General features: G+C 32.3%; 3 protein-coding genes across 5 annotated transcripts; 2 read left to right on the forward strand and 1 right to left on the reverse strand.

The window, feature by feature from the left end:
- Positions 1-311: 311 nt before the first annotated feature.
- LOC107462897 (uncharacterized) lies at positions 312-9,599 on the forward strand. Its single transcript, XM_016081574.3, has 15 exons — positions 312-817; positions 2,717-2,768; positions 3,518-3,835; positions 4,090-4,276; positions 4,495-4,567; positions 4,927-5,074; positions 5,166-5,275; positions 5,570-5,710; positions 5,791-5,932; positions 6,017-6,160; positions 6,609-6,769; positions 6,888-6,962; positions 7,698-7,836; positions 7,924-8,193; positions 8,983-9,599. Exons 3-15 carry the CDS (start codon positions 3,548-3,550, stop codon positions 9,109-9,111), a joined length of 2,007 nt encoding a protein of 668 aa, XP_015937060.1. The 5' UTR covers positions 312-817; positions 2,717-2,768; positions 3,518-3,547; the 3' UTR covers positions 9,112-9,599.
- Positions 9,600-11,795: 2,196 nt separating this feature from the next.
- On the reverse strand, positions 11,796-17,257 carry LOC107462909 (aldehyde dehydrogenase 22A1). Of its 3 annotated transcripts, XR_001586869.3 has the most exons (15): positions 16,796-17,257; positions 16,664-16,707; positions 16,271-16,375; positions 15,634-15,761; positions 15,233-15,355; positions 14,957-15,110; positions 14,387-14,490; positions 14,210-14,288; positions 13,913-14,008; positions 13,629-13,766; positions 13,099-13,314; positions 12,733-12,924; positions 12,456-12,599; positions 12,060-12,371; positions 11,796-11,936 (listed from the first exon to the last, which is right to left on the reverse strand). XR_001586869.3 is itself a non-coding variant. In XM_016081584.3 (14 exons), exons 1-14 carry the CDS (start codon positions 16,905-16,907, stop codon positions 12,213-12,215), a joined length of 1,794 nt encoding a protein of 597 aa, XP_015937070.1. In that variant the 5' UTR covers positions 16,908-17,257; the 3' UTR covers positions 11,948-12,212. The 3 variants fall into 3 exon arrangements, 2 of the variants coding, with proteins under 2 accessions (XP_015937070.1, XP_020981515.1); XM_016081584.3 differs by lacking the exon at positions 11,796-11,936 and having other exon boundaries at positions 11,948-12,371; XM_021125856.2 differs by lacking the exons at positions 11,796-11,936; positions 16,796-17,257 and having other exon boundaries at positions 11,948-12,371; positions 15,634-15,850; positions 16,664-16,706.
- A 2,738-nt stretch (positions 17,258-19,995) lies between these two features.
- Positions 19,996-21,403, forward strand: LOC107463614 (UPF0481 protein At3g47200-like). The gene has a single exon (XM_016082444.3). It carries the CDS (start codon positions 19,996-19,998, stop codon positions 21,274-21,276), a length of 1,281 nt encoding a protein of 426 aa, XP_015937930.2. The 3' UTR covers positions 21,277-21,403.
- The last annotated feature ends 42 nt before the right edge of the window (positions 21,404-21,445 follow it).

Here is a 21,445-nt window from a genome sequence, read left to right on the forward strand (position 1 = left end):
TGCAAGCACGATCAAGAATAACATAACAAAATTGGACCCTCTTTCAAAAAATGTGTTCACCTCAATTTCAAGGAGGGTACCAAAAGTTATATGCTTCTTGATTTGATTTCAAAAAAATTTTTTGTGTCTGGAAATGTCAAATTCTATGAAAATCATTTTCTATATATTGCTTCATTTCAGTTGTCTATTCATTCTCATCAAGAACCAGCTTGTCAGCAACATAATAAGTTCAACCTTTTGCTCACTGTGGCTTGAAAGCTTTTTTGTGAACCAGAGATCATGGATGCACGACATAGATGAGGGACATGGTTTGCAAGTGGATCACTAAATCCAACTCAGTCACAACCATTCTGCAATCCTTAATACTTTCTCCCAATCTTGATGTGAACTTCCACATGGATTCTATTAGCTCCCCAAGATTTTCTCCCTCTCCATGGAGTCCATAGATGAAGAGAAACCAAAGGGTCTACCAAGTGATGAGTCATCATCACTAACTGACATTCTCAGACTGAGACAAGGGAAGATCTTATCTCTTGCTTGGTTTAAAGTTGTATGAAGAAACTCAAGGGGTTGTGACTTTTAAAGTTGAAGATTATAGGCTTCACAAGTGTTCCATATGCTAAACATGATCCATGAGCTTGTAGCTTTAATGGCTTTACTCTGCAAGTTTAACAACCCTTTAATAACACCCATGTTCCAAGGCTGAGTTTCTCCTTCCGTTGCCGCAAGCTATTTTTCCGAATCCCACACTCATTCTGCTTTATCTTCTCTTTTGCCGCTTCTTCTTTCTTCCGCCAATATGAGCTCAATTGTTCAGGTAATACAGAGATTTCAATTTATTCTTAATATATAAAAGTAGATACATAAGTATGTACTATATTATTTCTGAGACATTTCTTTTCTCCTATTAATGTTATGTCAGCAATATAACTTACTTGACACAATTTTAGAATCAACCACTCAATTTTTACCAAATTAACTATTATTTCCAAATCAGCAAAAAAATAAAATATACAAATAAAAAACTAAAATATAGAATTCAATAACTTTGTAACCTCCAAATGCATTAAATTTATATTCCTATATCTATTATATCTTATTGTTATAAACAATACAATAAATTTATAACCGCAACAATTAATTTATAAATTAAAAGTTTAAAAAATGAAAATTATATTTTATTATTATAATTATGTTTATTATAATCATTTTAATTTTTGCCAATGAGTTATACCTTAAATGACATAGTCTTCCATATTGGTCGCGAGTTCGAGTCTCTGTATCTTTGGTAAAAAAAAAAATAATCATTTTAATTTTTAGAAGTAACACTATAAAATAAATTCTATTTTATTTTACCAATATAAATTTTGAAAAGAATATTTGAAAACTAAAAAAAAAAAACAAATTTATTAAAAGAGTATCAAATTTGTAACCTCCAAATACATTGAATTCATATTCCTATATTTATTATATCTTACCGTTATAAACAATACAATAAATTTATAATCGTAACAATTAATTTATTAATTTTTATAAATAACTCACTAAAGGTAATAAACATCCATATTACAAATGTCATAATAATATTATTAATCATAATAAATTTTACGTTATAAAGTATTTAAATTCCATACCATTTAAACTACATATATAAGTTTCTTATCACTATTCCTTCACATAACATCAAATTTAGCACAAAAAAATTTATTTCCGAACTGCAATGAGAATCTGATGATTAGGTATGACAAAAAAATCACAACATGCATCATACATTCATATTTACTCAAATACCATATACATAATGATAACATAAATTGAATATTGGAATAGAAAAAGATCTTCACAATTTTAGTAACTATAAACGAAATTGATGACAAATTAGGATGGAACTATGTTAAATGTAAAAAGCGTCAGAAGAAAGCATATAAAAAAAAAGAAACAACTACATTTGTGGCACATGTAATCAAACACCATAATATCCAACAATAAAGTAACTCTATATACTTTTCATAATCTCATCTATCAAATTATTAGTTGCTAGCCTAATACTTATTTTAGGTTCAGAATTCAATTAAAGGCTTTAGATCAAAGTGTTACAACAACTTTTGTACTATTTGATGGCGACACGAAAAAATTTATTGGGCACAACTGTTTCAAATCTAATGACATTTTAGAAAAATAATGACATTGAAGCACCACCCCATCAGAGATTAAGGAGAAAGAAAACCATATAAATTCAAGACACATCTTCGAAAGAAGAACATACATATAAAGATGGAACAAAATAACACAATATAAAGTGCATCAAATTCAACAATTCATAAACAATATGTCTTCGCAAGAACCTACGACAAAAAGAAGAAAATACCAACTCTAACAACCAACAAAAAAAAGGAGGACGAGCGCCACATAAGATGACTAAGTCCATCAACTAAAACAAATGTGAAAATCAAATCACCAAATAAAAATGTCACTTTATACAACTCTAACATCAAAATCTTTTGTACTAGAAATTATTTAAAATAAAACACCTTTTAAATTTAACTTCAATTTACACATTTAATTTATTTCTATAAAATATAATAATTTTTATTATTTATTATATACTATCATTGGTTTACTGTCCCGCCCAATCATTCTAGTTTAATTTATTTTCATTATTTGCTCAATTTTAACTTTCTCTTTTTTGGATTTGCTTTATTCTGTTTTGCATTAGGGTTCCCTTCTTTCTTTACCAAGTCGCAGATTCACAGTATCGGCACTTCTCTGTATGTCTTATTGTCTCTATCATTATAATTTTTTAAAATGACAAATCTAAATTTTTACTATTAACTAAATAAATTGAACTAATATATGTACACAAAAAAGCACACTCCCAAAGATTATTTCAGTTTAAATTAAATATTTTTTTGGTGACTAGTTTAAATTAAATATTTGTATCTTATAAAAGTCATATTTAAATATTGAATATTATTTTAAAGAAAAGTCTAGAGGGTTAGCAATTTTATTGAATTTTGACCAGCATGTAACCAGCAGAAAAAGGTGAGCCATTGAATGAAATCTCACACCATTAAATTATTATTAATAACTATTTGATGGCTACTAATCACAAAAGTTGTTGACCCCTAACATTGTTCTTATTTTAAACTATTAAGTTGGTTATTTTTTAACTAAAATACTTAGAATAAAATTCGTTAGTAATAAATTCTATTTGATATTAGTTATTTATATGATTAAATTATTTCACATAATATTAAAATGTAAAATATTAAATATTAGTTATTTAAAAATTAATTTCATTAAAAAAGTGTTCCAACATTTTATTTAAACTATAACCAAAAAAAAAAAAAACACTTGCAAGCCAAAATAACGAAGACCTACTTCTAAGCCGAGCATTATTTATTTTCAATTGAAAAGCGCGCCAAAGCCGCCAGATACAACACAATCACAAATTCAAAAATCTATCACATTCTCCTTTCACTGCACTAGCGCAGAAACTGACTCCTCTCCTTTGAAGTTCGTTCTCTCGTAACTCGGTGAGTCGATAATGGAGCGACGTGACTGTGGCTACAACGTCGATGTTGATTCTGTCATGGACGTAGATCAGCGTCAAGAAGAAAACGAAGAAGATCAAGAGAAGGTTGAGGAAGATCCTTTTCTCCAGTTCGTCGATTACGCTAGATCAGAGCTGTTGTCACTGGAAGGAGATCCAAACGGTGATGGTGATGGAACCAGTGGACCTGGCTGGAGCTGGATCGTATTGCGGATCCTTAAGACTTGCAAGGCTTATTCATGCGGTGTCACTCCTGCGATCTTGCTCTCTGAACTCTCTCAGGTTCATCATATTTCTTTGCCTTATTTTGCTGAGTTTCGTTCTCGGATTATATGATTCCATGGAACTCTAGTGTTTCTTGAGCTATGAAATGCAGAGATTAGGGATTTGTAGTTGTTGATTTCGTCTATATCTTTTGAGATCTGTCTGATTCGATATATTGTTGATTTGTTATGATTTCATCTGTTATCGCGACATGATTTTTGAGTTTAATTAGATCTATGCTGTGTGTGAAACTGTTGAATTTGTTACTGCAGACATGGTGCGAACAACGCAGGAATGGTGCTCCTAAGAAGAGGCTTGAGTTAATCAACCAGCTCAAGAAGGAACATCGTAGGGTGAAGCTTCCAAATACAGTTACCATTGATTCAATATACCAGAAGAAGTTCCTGTCCTTGAATAGCGTTCTGGAAGCTGTTATTATTGATGCATTTGTACTTCCGGGTGCTTGAGCTGAACCGTATATTTTTCTTATTATTTTTTATTATGTTGATGGTGTATTCATTTGAAAAGCTAAAGCCAAGTTCACTTTACCGGAGATATTCAAATGATGAACTATGAGTCTATTGGAGCCTACAGGAGCATCTGTCTCTTAAAAATGAAAAGGCACAGTTGCATTTTAAGTGATTCACGCTTATCATTGTGAACTGCTTTTTCTGCAGGCACAAACATCCACATGCTTACATTAGGGGATTATTGGAGTTCCAATATCATAGATCTTTATCTACACCGTAGGTAAATGCAGTATGTAATATTAATTCAAGCAAGGTCAAAGCTAACTCTATCTCTGATCTGTACTACCAGCTATTTATCCATTTGTTCACTACATAGTACATACTGCTTGTTTCTGTTCCAGTTGAAAATGTTTAACCCTAGAATTACTGAAAAGTTAGGTACTTCTATGCCATATGTATCGTGTCATAGTTTATTCAACATACATGGGGTCATAGTTTGTTCAACATACATGGGAAACAATCTTATGATATTCTCTCTTGTACTAGTTGTTATTTGCACAAGATGTCCATGTTGAATACTTGTCATGTAGCGTATATTTTGTAAATTTAAATTTAGAAAACATCATATCTTGTCTGCAGATTCTATGACATGGCAGACCTACAGAATGGAATTCTGAAAAGAGGGAGGGAGATTTTCCTCACTGGTTGTTATCTCCGAAGTGCCTCTGAAGGTTCCGGTTATCCACGTCTTTTGCCTACAGAGTATCTTGTAATTCTATTGGACGAGGTAATTGGCAGTTTCTACTAAATTTGATCACTTTAGATTTGATCATTGTAGTTCACCTGTGGATAAAACTTTGTTTTCTTTAACACTGCAGAATCAGGACGATGATGCAATGCTATTAGCAGCTCAGTTTTGTTCGGACTCATTCTCTTCGATTTCTCTTGATGCAGTGAACACAGGAGCTTCATATTCATTTTATGCGAGGTGAACTGCTTGCTAATACGTGTTATATATACATATATACATATATTTTGCTCTTGTTATTTGTGGAAACTGTAAATTTATTAACTGAGCAGTGCCGTGACTTAAAAAATTTTTGTACATGAGGATACTACAACGATATGTAAGTGAAGATATGAGGTTTTAAACCATTTACTACTAGTTCATTAGTACTTCTCTATACATGTTTTAATCTTGTTAAGCATCACTTTACCATTTTTTTTCCTTTTATTTCCTTTCTTCCTTCCTTCCTTTCCTTCTTTCAATCCACATTTTTAGGATTGAAGGCATTGAATCTATGGAAATTCAAGGAAGCTATGGAAGCTTACAAGGGAAACGGATTACTCTTGTTGATGGTGATGATGTCAGATTCAAGTTTTTCCTGTGGGGTGAGCAGATTGTCCTTGCAAATCTCTTCAGGTTAATCTTGCACTGTGTTAGACTTCTGAATCGAGTATTTTGTTATATGCGTACAAAATTCATTTTATGGTTGGTTACAGTGTGGGAAGCATGCTTGCGCTGGACAAACCATATATTGCAATCTCCGCTGAGTGTGATACTGAAGTAAGTGAGGAATTTTGTCTTGAATATGGAACTGCAACACAACTATACTTGGTGCCTTACATTCAACATGAAGAACAGGTGATTCATGGTGCCTTTTCTTTTCCGTGGTACAACATGAACTATTGTCATTTTGAGATGATATTAAACGGCTATGTTGATTAGGTGTGTGTAACATTGACGCCGAATCGTCATCAAAATTCAAGGCCCTTGAGTTCATGTAATCCTAGCCAGGGTCTCAGGCTTTCTCAAGTGAGCTTGCCCCGCGATTCTCAGGGTACCATTGATTTCAGTAATTATCCTTTTCGGGTGAGTCCCCCCCCCACACACACAAAACAACACACAGCAAAAAGGGAAAGTTTTCCCTATTTTCTACCCGTTATGATCTCAATAGGAATCTCAATTCTCACGTTTTAGCCTTTTTAAGTATATGAATGAAAAATTGTTTGGAATAAGTTCGTCGGCAAGTATTTATGAGCTTTTTACGTGTTTTCCTTCTAGAAGCCGTGGAACTTTTTTTTTTCCCCTTTGTTTTTTTAAATCTCAGTGGTATAGTTTTTTTTAACTTCTATGGTACATAAATAGGTCAACATGAATGATTTCATTATATGCCTTGCCTATGTAGATAGGTCTCCTTTTATAGTGCCAACGTGTGGCTGCAGATGGTTTTGCTATCTGGCTATTTATATTTCACAATCCCCGGTATAGGCTGCTTACGATTGATTAGTAACCTCATTACTTCTGTTAAGGTTTGCAGTCATTTGTGGTCGACCTTCGCAACAAGATGACAAGTGTCAGCCTTTATGGAGTTGTTAAAGATATCATCAAAGAAGACACTAAACAAGAAACTGTTTTCTCTTTAAAAATTGCTGATAGTAGTGGAGCGATTTGGGCAAAGCTTCATTTTTCCGAGTTCTGGTAATTACCACAGTTTACAAGCAGTACTAATGTGTTGCCTATGAGCTATGCTTGAGCAGAACTGGGGTTAGGGTAGGATAGGCCTAAATCTGATTTCTCTTTAATTTAAATATCTCAGGTCATTAGGAAGAGTAAGCGTGGGCCACACTGTATTTATATCTGGCTTGACATGCATCTCGTCCAAACAAAAGCGGTGAGTACATTCAAACTCAAATGCTAAAATTGATTCCGTATAACCGGTGATGGCCATTTGTGACACAGATTATCAAAATCGAACTAATTAAGTCATTAGGTTATTGGATTATGGATTATTGGTTTAACTGGTAAGTTATCGATCGAAGTATTTGATCCGATAATAAATAAATATACAGAATTATAACAAAATTAAATTTAAATGATAAAATAAATAATTATAATATCATCAAAGATTAAAAATACTATTTCATATTATTTAAATTTATATAAATGATATATGAATTTTATTGCTTATATATATAATTATTAGCTATTAATAACTTTTTGGGTACTGAAAAAAAAAAGAAAAAAAGACAAAAAGAAAGATAACCTTTAGTAATTAATATATTCAGAGCATTGCTACAACACTGAGACTTCTATGCTAGCGTGATCAGAAGAGAGGTCTCAAGTTCTACGGCTCCAGTTTTCGAATTCCGGTTGTCACTTTTGTGATGTAAAATAGATTGCGTCCTGTACCCAAAATAAGAAAATGGACCTTCTGATCGTACTTTTTTTAATGCTCCAAAATGTTGTCTTCTACACCTTGTTGAGCAGTTAGCTTTTGTTTTTGTTTTTTGTTTTTATTTTTTTAAATCAGTGAACAGTTTAGTTTGCGCGTCTTTATTCTCCCTGGTTCAAGTATTGTCTTCATCACATGATGCAGTCTTTCTCCCTTTTTTTTTGGACTTGACAGTCTCGAAGTATCTTGGGTTGAGAATGGTATTGGCGCTTCTTTCATCAATCTCAGTTGCTTACCAGCATTGATAAACTCATATTGCCTTCATAATCTGTCCCAGCTATCTGATATTTTTAACAAGACAAGCTTTGCGCAAGTAAGAGTTCGCTACTTTCCCTTTTACTTGTCGTGTTCATCACATCATTCAATAATGAATATGTTCTGTTCCTTAATGTTGTTTCAGGTATGTCGAGTCTGGCTCGATCCGATTGAATATTATTCTGTTCATACAAGATTTTCACATACACTATGTGGTCACTTTGTCAATAAGATGCCTAGTGGATTTTTAGAATGCAGCTTTTGTCATAAAATCTGTGGTGCTGAGGTAGTTCATACTTTCGATCTGAAGATTACTTTAGCAGATGAAAGTAAGAAAGTTCTAGCATGGTGTACTGGTCAAACGGCTATGGATCTGTTCCAAATTTCTCCTGAGGAATTTGACGAACTTCCCGAGGTAACATCTAAAACTTGATATCACTTGCCTCTTGAAAGCAAGGTTACTTTTAGATGACCATTTTGCTAACTGGGAAAAGCTGGCTGCATTAACGTAATAATATTACTTAAGTGTGGACTAGCGCTTTGAACTCAAGGCACACCCGCTTCTAACAAATTCACTTACTAATTACTCCTTTAGCTTCATAGCTTTTTCTCTATAGCCAATTGTCAGTGTGCCCATAACAAATAATAAAATGCTAACAAAATAAAATAGTTACTAATAGTTTTATGAATTTAATTTTGATGCCCTGTGTGTCAGTGTAAAACTGTTTTAAACATACATCCAATCATATAATTTCATATTAGTAAAACGTTTTATATTATTAGTGCATCAAAATTAAACTCTAGTTTTATTTTATTACATATATTTATATTCAATCCTTAATTTTAGATTTACAATATGAATTTAATTTTTATGTATTTTCATTAACGAATTTTATATAGATAATCAATTGTGTATTATTAATTACATAAGTAAAAGTAATTAATTTATATATATTTTAATGAAATTATTTAAATGCATAAATATAATTAGATGTTTAGATTAACGTGTAGATTTTTACACTGAATGTCTAGATGAATTACATGCTAATAAACGCAAAAGCAGTCTGCAAATAAACGTGTTGGTTTTTCCTTACCTTCCTCTATCCCTTTTTTCTGCGGAGATGTACATAATATAGTTTACATTTTAATTTATGTTCCAACAGAATTTATCCGTTTTTATACATAACAGATGATTCTGTTTTAGGTGGAACAAGTAATGTATCGTTCATCGTTGGAAAAAGAGAAATTTATGGTTGCGCTGGTAAATTGTGAGCGGGATGGGTTAGACGACTCAGTTTCATGGGAAATTACTCGCGCATACAAGTGTGATTAAGAGTCGAATGATGCACACGTAAGGCTATTTGTAAAGTTCCTATAAGTTTGCCATGGAGTTGGGTAATGTTTACCCCGATAAGCATAAGACGTTTCAGATCTTTGACGTCGATTCGTGAAAAGCCAAGGTAGCGCAATATTTCCTGTTCATGAATCAGAGTGTACCCTTCGTCGTGAGAAAATGAGTCTTGGTAGATTGTGCTGATAAGTTGCAAGTGTTAAGTCGGACGATTCAATTTCATGGGAAATTACTTGTGGATGTAACCGGATTATGCACTGCTAAGGCTTTTTGTGAATACCCAAAGAAGCTGCAACGAAACTTGGATTAGGGTTTGTCCCACCAAGCAGAAGGCCATTTCATGTCATCAATGACAGAAAGTCAGAAACTGTGCAGAGCCAAAGGTAGCACATTATTTCCTTGTATTCACTGTAAAAATCTGATAGGCAATTAATTTGTGCCGGATTCTTAATTTTTGCACGGTTAATTTAGCGAATTTTGTCTAAAAGTTTCCTTAATATATATATATATAACTTTTCCTTTAAAATCTCACAGGAACTTGGTGTATAAAAAAATGTGCGGCGGCATAATTTTAATTTTTGTTTTAAGTTTAATTAATTAATTTTTTAATTTTTTATGTAAATTAAATTAAAATTTTATTGTTTTTTGTCCAAACATTACAGTTATGTATATTACTAAACCTTCATGTCCTAACTCAATATTAGAGTCTAGGTCCAAATAACTCAAAAAGGTCTAATAAAAAAATTGGTTTTTACTGTATATTAACCTCCTTAAAAGAATTTGGATTTGATATAGACTTCACTCGAAAGAAATCAGACTCGAAAAATAGCTAGCAGATAACACTTATTCAAATAAGTAAATATCCTTAAAATTGCTCAACCCTATCAATTTTCGATTACCCATTATAACACTAAACAAGTGGATAGTGTTAGAGGATTACACCTGCCTGCCTATTCATTAACCCTATTAAATTGGTTCGTAAATGTTAATTAGTAACCATTTTCATAATTTTAATAAAGTATTTTCAGACACTTCAGTAAAATTATTCTGCATTTATATCTAAGTCTCTTGCTATTTTTTATGCTGTCATTTGGAGTACGAAAAAATATTAAAAGTTAGAGTAATTGTCCAAATATAATCATTTTAGATTTATATTAAAATTAATTATAAAATAAAATATTTTTAATTTAAACTAACTCTGATATTTTTAATGACTAATTCTAAATATTTTTACCCAAAATATTGTAGCAATCTTTGAAAAATTTTAAAAATTCTAAAAAAACAATTATAATTAAATAGATCAAATTAGAGAAAAATAGTATTGTCTAAAAGAGGTCAACATTAAAAATTATTTTGTATATTTTGAATCTTAAGAAACTAAGATGTACAATATTAAAAATCTCAAGAACATTTGAATAAACACTAAAAGTTACAATAGTCATATTTTGTAAATTAAAATAAAAATAACTTTTAATAAGTATAAATTATAAAATTAAATTTGATAAAAAAAATTAATATTTATAATATTAATAGACATAAATGTAAGTTAGATTTTAAAAATACTCTTAATTTTTAAAGTTAAATTTAAAAATATAATATCTTTTGATAGGATGTTAGAAATTAATATTTAGTAAAAAACAAGAAATTAATTAATATTTACTTAAATATAAGAAAAACTATTACTTATCTAGTATTTTTCTTCTATTATATCAATTTTTTTAGATCTATATATAGTTATACATAAAATGTAAACGTTAAAGTGTTTATACGCCGAAAAGATAGTCAAATAAAAAGAACTATCGTTTTTCTAACTAGATACGAATAAAAAACCAAGCTTAACTTAAAAATTCATACTTCATAGATCAACTATAAAATATTTTATTAAGAAAATTTGCTTTGTTTGTTTTCTATACACGTTAATCGAACATAACCTTTTTTTTTGGAAATACGAAAAAGTTTTGTTTTATGACCTACTTGATTATCAATTTTGATGAAATTTAACATAAATGACCATTAAACGTAATTGTAATTTAACTGTTAAACCGAAAAAGTATATATTTTTGTTATACTAAAAAATTAATGTATTTGTATATAAGAAAAGGTTTAAATACATCGCTTTTTTTAACCAAAAAATAAATTACAATTAGTTCAACACGAAAGCAATATTTCTCTTAAAATATAAAAGAGAAAAGATAAAAATGAATCATCTCCAATTTTTTTTATTGGAAAAAATAAAGTGTAATCTCTCACCTTTAATTCTATAAATGGAATCAAAAATTAATAAAAGAGAGAACAATAAATAGTGAAATCACATGTTGAACACTATCTATTTTTTTTTTCACCGAAAAAGATCCACTCTTAAAAAGGATTACATATGTATCATTTATTATTAACTCTACCTGTATCCTAAAATAAAGTTGATTAGTTACGGAACTCATTTAATCCAATTGGATAGAGTATTTGTATTACCGTTTCACGAAATTGTCTATCAAAGAGTAAAAGAATTATATCTCAAATGACATAACTTTTTTAGAAAATTTGCAACTAGAGTAACAAATATATCTCTTATTGATTCTTCTTCTTTTTCTTCTTCTTCTTCTTCTTATTATTATTATTATTATTAAGCAAAATAAAGCCTAAAAGTTAAGTAAATTTAATATCTTAAAATATAAAAAACTATTTTTTGTTGAAATTAAGAATGAGTTTATGAATCGAGATTTTGCAAAAAAAAAGAAGAGAAAGGAATGACTTATAGAGTAAATTCCATTTTACTTATGCAGGCCACTTCCTCCACTCTCAATCCCAACCTGAAAGCGCATCCAAAGAAAATGCTTAATATGATGATTTAAAACTGATATCATTATTCACCGCAACTAATGGGCACCCAACTAATGCACGTTAAAAATGACGAGACATGGACAGGAGAGTACCCAGGGGAAGATTGGAGACAAATGACAACCCAAATCTCCAGGTAAATGGTAAACCCCATGCTCCCCATTCATTTCGTCTCTTCGACATGATTTGTAAATGGCAATAGCAATTAGCAAGTAACCACCACTTTACTATATTAAGATACCTCGCACCTAGTTATTTTTCTTCTTAATGCTTTCAGCGGCAGGGTTCTGCTCAGTAAGCATCTTCAAAACATTTACTAATGCTTGCAAACGTTCCCATATGTTGAGTCCATAAAGTGCTTCCACCAGTGATTCCTGAAATTCGAATGCATTCTCTGCGACAGGATACTGTGGCAGACAATGCCCGTAGTTTCTTTCTATTCGTGGTGAATTACAAAAATAATGTTATGGTGAAAGGATTTCAGGACTGACCTGAATAGGTTTAGGTATCTTGGTTTTGACAAATGGCCACCATCTATCTTCGACAACTGCCTTGACAAGACAGCAGGCTCGCAAACCTTCTACACCACCGAATCGTCCAAATCCACTATGTTTTACGCCGCCGAATGGCAGGGACTACAATATCGTAATGCATCTTTACTTAAATGGAAGTTAGAAAAGTATAATCTAGGCTGAGTAACTACTACGAGTCTATAGAAAGGTTAATACAAGTATGCAACTAAATGCAAGAGACTCAGACTAAATTTACCTGACACATGTACGTTGCTGCAAAGTCATTAACGGCAGCAACCCCACAATGTATTTGTGAAGCTATATCTCTAGCACGGTCCTGAGAACCTGAGAAAACAGCGCAGCCAAGCCCATATTTTGAGTCATTTGCGAGCTTGACAACCTCCTCGTCAGAGCTAAATTTCATTATTGGCATGATTGGTCCAAATGCCTAGATGTGATTCAAGTACACGGATGAATGTAGTGGGTAAGCAGTTGACGAAGCATAAAAGATAGAGAGAAAATTTTTGAATTTAAATGTCAAGTTGTTACAGTCTAAATATGGAAAGTACCATTGAAGTTAGCTCTAATAAAGTTGATAAGATAATTAGTGTTGCTATGTTACCTCTTCTTGCATCAGTCTCATTGAGTGGTTCACATTCACAATCACAGTAGGGGGAAAATATTGATCAACAGCATCTTCACCTATATGTCCAAAACTTCCACGAGCAACGATCTCGGCTCCTTTGTCTAAAGCATCATTGATAAGGCCCTCAAGCTTTTCAGAATGCTCATGCATGCATAAAGCTCCCATATCATACTTTCCAGCAAGTGGTGGGCCCTGCAAGAAATTAATAATATCAAGTGAAAAATGCATGTATCAACAAAAATATCAGTTTTCGACAACGGCATTTTCTTCAATAAGCAGTGAGCAAAGTTCTAGTAGCATAGTGCTTCACTGCTCTTCAACGCTAATGCAGAAGCTCAACAAAATAGAATATCAAATCCACGTATCCTGAACTCTATAGATGCCTATCTCAAGATCCTATGCTGATTTATTAGAAAGTTGCTTGAGCATAATAAGACTTTGGCTAGTGAAATGTTCCAGGAAAGAAAAAAAAAACACACACACACACACACACGTCAAAAACTTACAGCTCTAACTGATTTTATGATTTTGGTAACTTTACTGACAAAAGAAGAATAAATCTCCCTGTGGACATAAAATCTCTCAGCCCCAGCACAGTTCTGTCCACTTGACTGAAGAACAGCCCTGACAGCAATTTGCGCAACCTATATTCAGCAGACAAATGGCTGTTATAACTCTCAAGATGAAGATTCCATTAAGCATTAAGGATAAGATCTGCAATTAATAGTCAATTATTAATGGTAAAACACCCAAGCCTTTAGGAATTAGATCAGATGAAGGGGAATCATACATGGTCCACATCTACATCATCACAAACAATAAATACATCTTTGCCACCAAGCTCTAGAGTAACTGGAATAAGTGTCTCAGCAGCATTTCTCATTATCTGCATAAAAAATAAAACATCATATTAATAGAGCAATTTATTTTTTAAGAAAAAAATCGGAAATTGGATATATAAATAAAATGACATATCAAATGGTTTCATAAAAATCCAAATGAAATTATGGAAGTTGACTTATAGTACAGTTATTAGATTAGATGAGAACACACTGTGAAGTCGTTTGATTTGGCAGAGGAATCATACCATCTTCCCCGCACCAGGTGATCCAACAAATATGACTTTATCAACAGAAGATACCAACGCTTCTCCAGTTTCAGCAAATCTGAAAAGAAAGGACCAATCTAGCTCATAAATACATGCAAACATGACCATGGAACAAAAGGAAAAAGGACAGAGTAATGGTAAGTCAGAAGGTTCTACCCTGTTATGACCTCAACAAGGTCCTCAGGCGCTCCTATTGCAGCAAGGGCAGATTGGATTATCCGGAAGTAAAAGCATCCAGACCAACTTGCATGTTCTGATATCTACAATCAGAAGCACATGGTTTTCTTTCATATTGAAAAGCATAAAAACAAATTCTATAGGAGTTTTAACTCCCTTAATGTTTCAAGCTGTATTGGGTCCAAACTCAAAATTGCATCGAAATCTTTAACATGGCCCCCATGCAACAGCGCTTTGGGACTCAAACTGACAACGCACATGCCAATTTTAAATTTGCTGAAATTATCTCCATCAAGTGCTTTTCTAGGCTTATATTAATTAATACAAATTCCGCATCAGGAACCAATGTTTCTGAAAGTTTAAGTAATCAGGTCAAAGCTCATGAAAGCTTCTATAATAGTAGGAATGCGATCTTTTAAGGTTCTCAACTTTTAACATCTCTTATTATCGGGGAATATTTATTTGCATTCAAGTAAAAATATCAGCAGCAACACAATGCATCTTCGCCATGAAAGATTGTAGATGGGTTAATAGCATAACATTTTGTACCTTAATCACAATGCCATTTCCAGAAAAAACAGCTGTCAGCATTGGATTAAAAATATTGTGGAAAGGATAATTCCATGAAACGATGGCACCAATAACACCAAGGGGGTGGAATTCTACTTTTGCTCTCTTGTGAAGCATTGATCTTCCAGAAGACCTACAAAATTTGATCATGAAAAGCAAAAAGAGAAAGGTCATGGAAATGAGTTTAGATGAACTGAAATTTGACCGTAGATATTGCAAGTCGTAAATTAAGTTCTGTTATTTTAAAGCAATTACCGGTATTCAGGCTTTAGCCACTGTTCGCCTTCTGACAGTAGCCAATTGATCTTTTCACAAGTTGTCATAATTTCTCCTAAAGAGGCATCTACCATGGTCTTTCCAGTATCACGCGAAGATATTCTGATAAGAGCACTCAAATTAGAATATGTTAAAATTCTCATGCAGTAAGAACAATTCATGTCTACTTGAACTAAATGAAATAGACAATGGGATAACCAAAAATAGAGGGTAATCAGTAATGACTAAAAATGTGCAAGTTTCAAATATTCTAAAATATGCAACACTATAAGTTCAGCCGGTACCACCAACATTTCCAAGCAGTGTGTAAAAGAAAAAATCATGACAAAAAACTAACATGTGAAACTCCTCTAATGACCATGGCAAAAAAGAGTCCTTACTCGCATATGAGCGTTTGATGTTTGATTATATATTTCAACAGTATACGCAAAAACGTGCGTCTTTGCTTGAAGCTGGTCTTTGCCCACATTTTTTGAGCCTTTCTTACTTTTGCCACACGATCCTTGACCTATTCATATTATGCAAGTTACTTCTAGTTAATATGGCAAGGCTTTACTTCTGAATTTATTCAAAATCTTGGAATCGGTATTCTAAGATCTGCAAATTGCAAAAATTGATTCATTGAACGAATAGTCCTCTCCTTGTAGAATGCCAGGGAGACAATTAATTCATCTTTTAACATAAGGACAGGTATATATATGCACCCATTTATAAATCATTAACAGGATAAATATAGTCAACTTCACGACATTGGACTCAACTAGGCTTTCCGTTAAATGCGTAATTCATCATTACAGGTATCCGTATCAGGAGAGAAAAGGGAGGGGGAATAATAAATTAATAACTTACACGTTTACCTACATGCTGTGACATGCCAGATTTATTCAGCACAACAAGCATATACAGGTTCACTCGCATAGAAACAGAATATGTTCATTCAAAAATAAAATGTGCTTCTTAATAGCTACTTGTTTTCATATTTGAGAAATAGATACAAATACTATATGCATCACTGACCTCATCACGCGTCAATGCAGGAACATATCCTAAATATTTCATAGTCGCAGGCTCATAGCACTGAACTATCTTTCCAGATTGCTGTGACGTTCCTCTCGGAGGAACCTGAATCAAAATATTCAACAAGATGCGAGTGAACCTAACAATAATTTAATGCATAGCATCTTTCACAAAACTTGCAACTCATAAAACTCACGTTGCTTCACAAGAAAACGTAGTTCCTGAATGCATCGATCGATATTTACCTCAATACGTAATCGATTTTTAAAATGATACTAAATATCAATTTTGAAATAGAGGAAAAACAAAATTCCTACCTATCGAGCAAAAGCAGAAGCAGAGTATAACTAAGCATGCAGCGATTTGAAAGATTTAAGCTATAATAGCACTCACATATATGAAGCTATTCTCCTGCGCTTGGTTTCCATCATCCAACACTGTCATTATCAAAATTCACATCACATTTTCACCGTTACCACAAATTTCCGAGCGAGAAAGCGAACAGAGAGAGAGAGAGAGAAGTACCGTCGGAAGCTTCAACATCGATGGAAGGAACCTTGGGAGGAATAAGCATGAAAAGGAACCTGCAGAGTCCGTACGCGAATGCTAAGACAAGCAATGGCCACCAAAACGCCATCGGAAACTCGCAGATTCAGCGCGAATATCTTTCTACTTGCTCGCTAGGGCTTCGGAAGAAGCTCTTACTAGCGCCTAAAGTTTCTGGAGAGTTCTATTCAAGACAAAGCTCCAAAGTCAGTGAAGTGAAAATGCGTGGAACTGTGGAAGTGGCTTAGTCTTGTATATTTGAGAATTTTCAATTTTTGAGAACAAGCAGCGTTTTGAACTATTTATAGCATTGAAATCACAATTAAAATTGGAGGTCGCTCATAGCACCAAGGAAAGAAACAAAATCAGATTCCAATTCCGTTCGTCTTTTTTTTTATCGCACTTTACTTCTCTATCGGGTCTGGCATAACTCGAGGAGTCATAATAAAGTTGTTGGCTCATTGGTTCTGTCCCTTTTCCCATTTTATGAAATGAGATGGTTGGGTTGTCTAAAACTTATCGTCGAATTACTAAAAAAAAATAAAATAATTAATTTTAAAATTTAAAATATAAAAATTAAAAAAATTTAAATATTTAAAATTTATTATAAAAATAAATTAAACAAAAATTAAATACCAAATAAAAAGTACTATAAAATTGGCTTACAATTAAATAACACAAAATTTTTAAAATAAAGGCATCTTTGTACATTATGCTAGAGTCTATTACTATCCTATTTTCACCCGGCTGATGACTACTCTGACGACTAACATGGAACTGATCTCGCTAACATGCAAGGTATCTTTTTCAATTTCCCTATCTACTTATAACGAATAACATAGCGACAGCTGTTAACTAGAAATAAAATGTCGTGTTTTAAACAGGAATTTTTGTACGAAAAGAATTGAGCTAAGACACACAATCAGTCACAAGTCACAACACGACACAAAATATACGAATCTATTCATTTAAATTTTTCTTTAAAATTTTTAATATTTTGTAATTATATAAATTATTTCAAATAATTCTTTATATTAATGATTAACACTGTACTATTTTAAAATTTATTTATTGGTCAAGAATTGTTAAATTCACCTTAAGTTATTTTATTTATTTATTTATTTTTAAATTACTTGAACACAGAAAATACGTATTTGAAACAAATATTGTATTTAACACTAAATATAATAACTCAACAAAGTATTATATTGATATTTTAATCCTCATGCAGTAAGGCTTGATAAACTCCTTTATAAAACTTTACATAATATATGACAAACAATTCCTTTATTTATTTATTTACTCTTTTCTTTTACTAGGTGCCTAAAGTGCATTTCTGTCTTAGTCAGCACTTTGACTATTGCTGAACACGTAAATAAAGGGACTCTGATTTGCATAGGAAAGTTATTTTAGTAAATGAAACTGTAATGTTTTCAACTGTTCAATAATCTCTCTGCTTTAAAAAGTTTTGAATATTACTTTAATCTCTTTATTGGCTTTTCGTTGATTGTTAATTTCTTACTCAAAGTGCCCCGCAAGTTACACCACAAGGAATCACTTTAGATGTAAGTGAACAAAAAATTTTAAAAAAAATTCTGACCTTGATAATTATTTTAAAAAATAATAAAATTTTTAATAAAAAATATTTTTTTATATTTGATATTTTTTATGAAATTGATTAGTTATTTTATAAATATTTTTTATCATTAACACAGAAATTAATCAATCTTATAAAAATAAAGATCAGAAATTAAAAATAATATTTTTTTGTTTAAAAATTTTGTAATTCTTTTAAAAAAATTATCAAAAGTCGGATTGAATACTCACTCAAAAATGTATAAATATCTTCTTTAGGAAAGTACTAACATTTTTGTTAACACTTACTCAGGCCAAACGAGCCATATTAAGCCCTTTCAAGTTTTTCATCGGTGAGCATTTTTGCAGCTAATAAAAATGATCCTCTCAACTTGGATTGGTTGAGTGGTCAGGTGGTCAGCTTACTTATCTGCTTAAGTAAGTGTCGGAAGTTTAAATTTTGCCTTATACATATAGCAATTTATTGGCCAATGATAAACTCTTAAATAGAGTTTAAATCTGTGATAAATTAGTCCTTGACCAATAAGATTTGGGATGCTGTGGACAACCCAAAAAATACAAAAAAAAAATGATCCTATGGACAAGGCTATTTGAGAACTTCTCGTTGGCACGTGAAAGTGGAAGAGTTATTTGAAGCATCTCAATCATCATCCAAGAAAAGGATCAAATTAAAATGCCATATAATAATCATAACAATTAAGAAATTATTAATTTGGATAAAGTATATTTTTTGTTATTAAAATTTGTTAAAAATTTTAAAAATAATTTTGTATAAATTGTATTTTAAAATTTTTAAATTACATTAAATATATTAAGACAAAAAAACTGTTAATTTATATATCTCATGAAAAAGGGAAACCGCCTCGTATCTATTACTGTAAACAATTCTAAATTTGTTTGTCAAGTAATCAATCTTCGCCTATGCAGTTCTTGGAATTATGTTTTTCTATTAATTCATTGTTTTATCGTATTATTTTCCCTTATCATCCTTGTCAAGTTATCCAGTATTCCAAAGTTTACTTGGTTAACATAATATAACAAGTTAACAACAGCTGCAGTGGATTCGCGAAAAAAAATTCTTTGAGGTTTCTAAGATATAAAATTAACCAATGCAACGCTATAGCACATGATATATAGGGAAGAAACAAACAGATTCGTAGAACAGAAATTTAGAATTTAGATAATTGAAATTAGACCCCACCTCCAGGTTTATGCACTATTTTTTTTTTCTCTCAAATTTATTTAATCTGTTAGAGAAAAAAAATCTTAATCTTCTCCAACAGAATATCCCAATTTTTGTTACTTAGGTTTCTGTTTTCTACCATGAATTTTTCCATGTAATATATAATATATAGTAACTATATACAATTTTGAAAATTAACATCGTCTAAATCTGTTATTCTTAACATGTAACTGACAAATTTGAAATATGATTGATCGGAAACCTTGATGTATAAAATATCAACTGAAATTGAATTTTGTTCAGCCATAACTCCTGATTTCCTATCATCAATACCTTATGATGAAATTTTTTTCAGCTAACAATTTTCCTTTTCCTTTTAGCTTGTGAGTTGTGTCCATCAATGGATATGCATAAGAGGAGGAAGAACTTCATGGAAACCAGCATTAACAAATCAAAGGAGCTTTTGAAAAGCGTGGACCATGGCCATGTTTCAGATATCAGAATGTCAGAAGTTAACAAAGATCTTGTGGCATCAATTAAGGAAAAACTCGAAGCGATTACATCTTTGAAATCCATCTTCAGGGTCCCTAGGAAGCTTCTACAAGCAAACCAGAAGGTGTACGTCCCTACTAAAGTGTCAATTGGACCTCTTCACCATGGTAAGGAAAATCTCAAAGATATGCAAGATCATAAGTGGCATTACCTCTACACCTTGCTCAGCCGCGAGCCGAACATGGAAGCAAGTTTGCATGAATGTTTGAAGGCATTGAGAGAGTCAGAGAAGACAGCACGGAATTTCTATGCAGAAGAACTCAACCTCACAAGTGATGAATTTGTGGAGATTATGTTACTTGATGGTTGTTTCATCATTGAGCTTTTGTTGAAATATGCTATGAAGAGTGTGAGACGCCTTGCTGACCCCATATTCGCCACGCCAAGGTTGCTATATGATATCCGGTGTGACTTGATCTTATTAGAAAACCAAATACCATTGATCATTCTTCAAAGGTTGTTTGAGATTGTACCCATTCCAGTGAAATGCAATCGTACCCTCCCGGAACTTGCAATCTTTTTCTTTAGAAACATGCTGCCAGGAGACAGGGAATGTGTTACTATGAGGTTTGGACAAGAAGGTAATCATTTGCTTGACTTATTCCAACAGTGTTACCTACCAACCTATGCAAGGGCGCAGTCGAAAAAACTCCCGACTGTAGAGGATCTCAAGTATATCTGTGCCACCAAGCTTCGGAAGTATGGCATTAAGTTGATGAGGTTCACAGCCAAGAGCTTGTTGGATATAGATTTTCACAATGGTGTTCTTGAAATTGCTCCACTCATTACTCATCAATTCACGGAAATACTGTTCTCAAATCTGATAGCATTGGAGCAGCATCAGAAAGATGTTCAGCCATTCACTTCTTATGCGTTCCTAATGAAAAACATCATCAGCGATGAAAATGATGCGAAGCTTGTTCGCCATCTAAGGATTGTCGCGAGTGAGAAGGGCACGGAGAAAAATGTTTGTGATCTATTTAAGGGGCTTTGCGAGGGAGTGGAATATGCGGCGGAAAAGTTCTATTTTGCGGGGCTTCATGAACAAATAACAGAGTATAACACAAATCGAAGATCATGGTGGAAGAAAGTGAAAAGCAATTGTCTCAAAACTTGCACTTGTACATGATTCTGGATTACAGTGTTGAAATTTTACTTGTGCTCACTCTAACAAAGCTTTTTTTATTTGCCTATTTTTCAACTGTAAACCATGAAATTGTTTATCCTATAATTGTCATCATCCCGGGTAAATACAAAGTTCATGATAGTCATAGGCCAATCATATAGTGGCCGAGAGG

The sequence above is a fragment of the Arachis duranensis genome, chromosome 1 (assembly GCF_000817695.3).
Source record: "Arachis duranensis cultivar V14167 chromosome 1, aradu.V14167.gnm2.J7QH, whole genome shotgun sequence".
NCBI classification, from domain to species: Eukaryota; Viridiplantae; Streptophyta; class Magnoliopsida; order Fabales; family Fabaceae; genus Arachis; species Arachis duranensis.

What these genes read in the sequence shown, in the direction of transcription:
- LOC107462897 (XM_016081574.3), top strand. Translation starts at nt 3,548, where the DNA reads ATGGAGCGACGTGACTGTGGCTACAACGTCGATGTTGATTCTGTCATG. An exon ending in TTGTAATTCTATTGGACGAG is followed by an intron (nt 5,075 to 5,165) that starts GTAATTGGCAGT and finishes TTAACACTGCAG; the next exon opens with AATCAGGACGATGATGCAAT. An exon ending in ACATTCAACATGAAGAACAG is followed by an intron (nt 5,933 to 6,016) that starts GTGATTCATGGT and finishes TATGTTGATTAG; the next exon opens with GTGTGTGTAACATTGACGCC.
- LOC107462909 (XM_016081584.3), bottom strand. Translation starts at nt 16,907, where the DNA reads ATGGCGTTTTGGTGGCCATTGCTTGTCTTAGCATTCGCGTACGGACTC. An exon ending in TGGCTAAAGCCTGAATACCG is followed by an intron (nt 15,111 to 15,232) that starts GTAATTGCTTTA and finishes CAAATTTTGTAG; the next exon opens with GTCTTCTGGAAGATCAATGC. An exon ending in TCATAAAATCAGTTAGAGCT is followed by an intron (nt 13,315 to 13,628) that starts GTAAGTTTTTGA and finishes AATTTCTTGCAG; the next exon opens with GGCCCACCACTTGCTGGAAA.
- LOC107463614 (XM_016082444.3), top strand. Translation starts at nt 19,996, where the DNA reads ATGGATATGCATAAGAGGAGGAAGAACTTCATGGAAACCAGCATTAAC.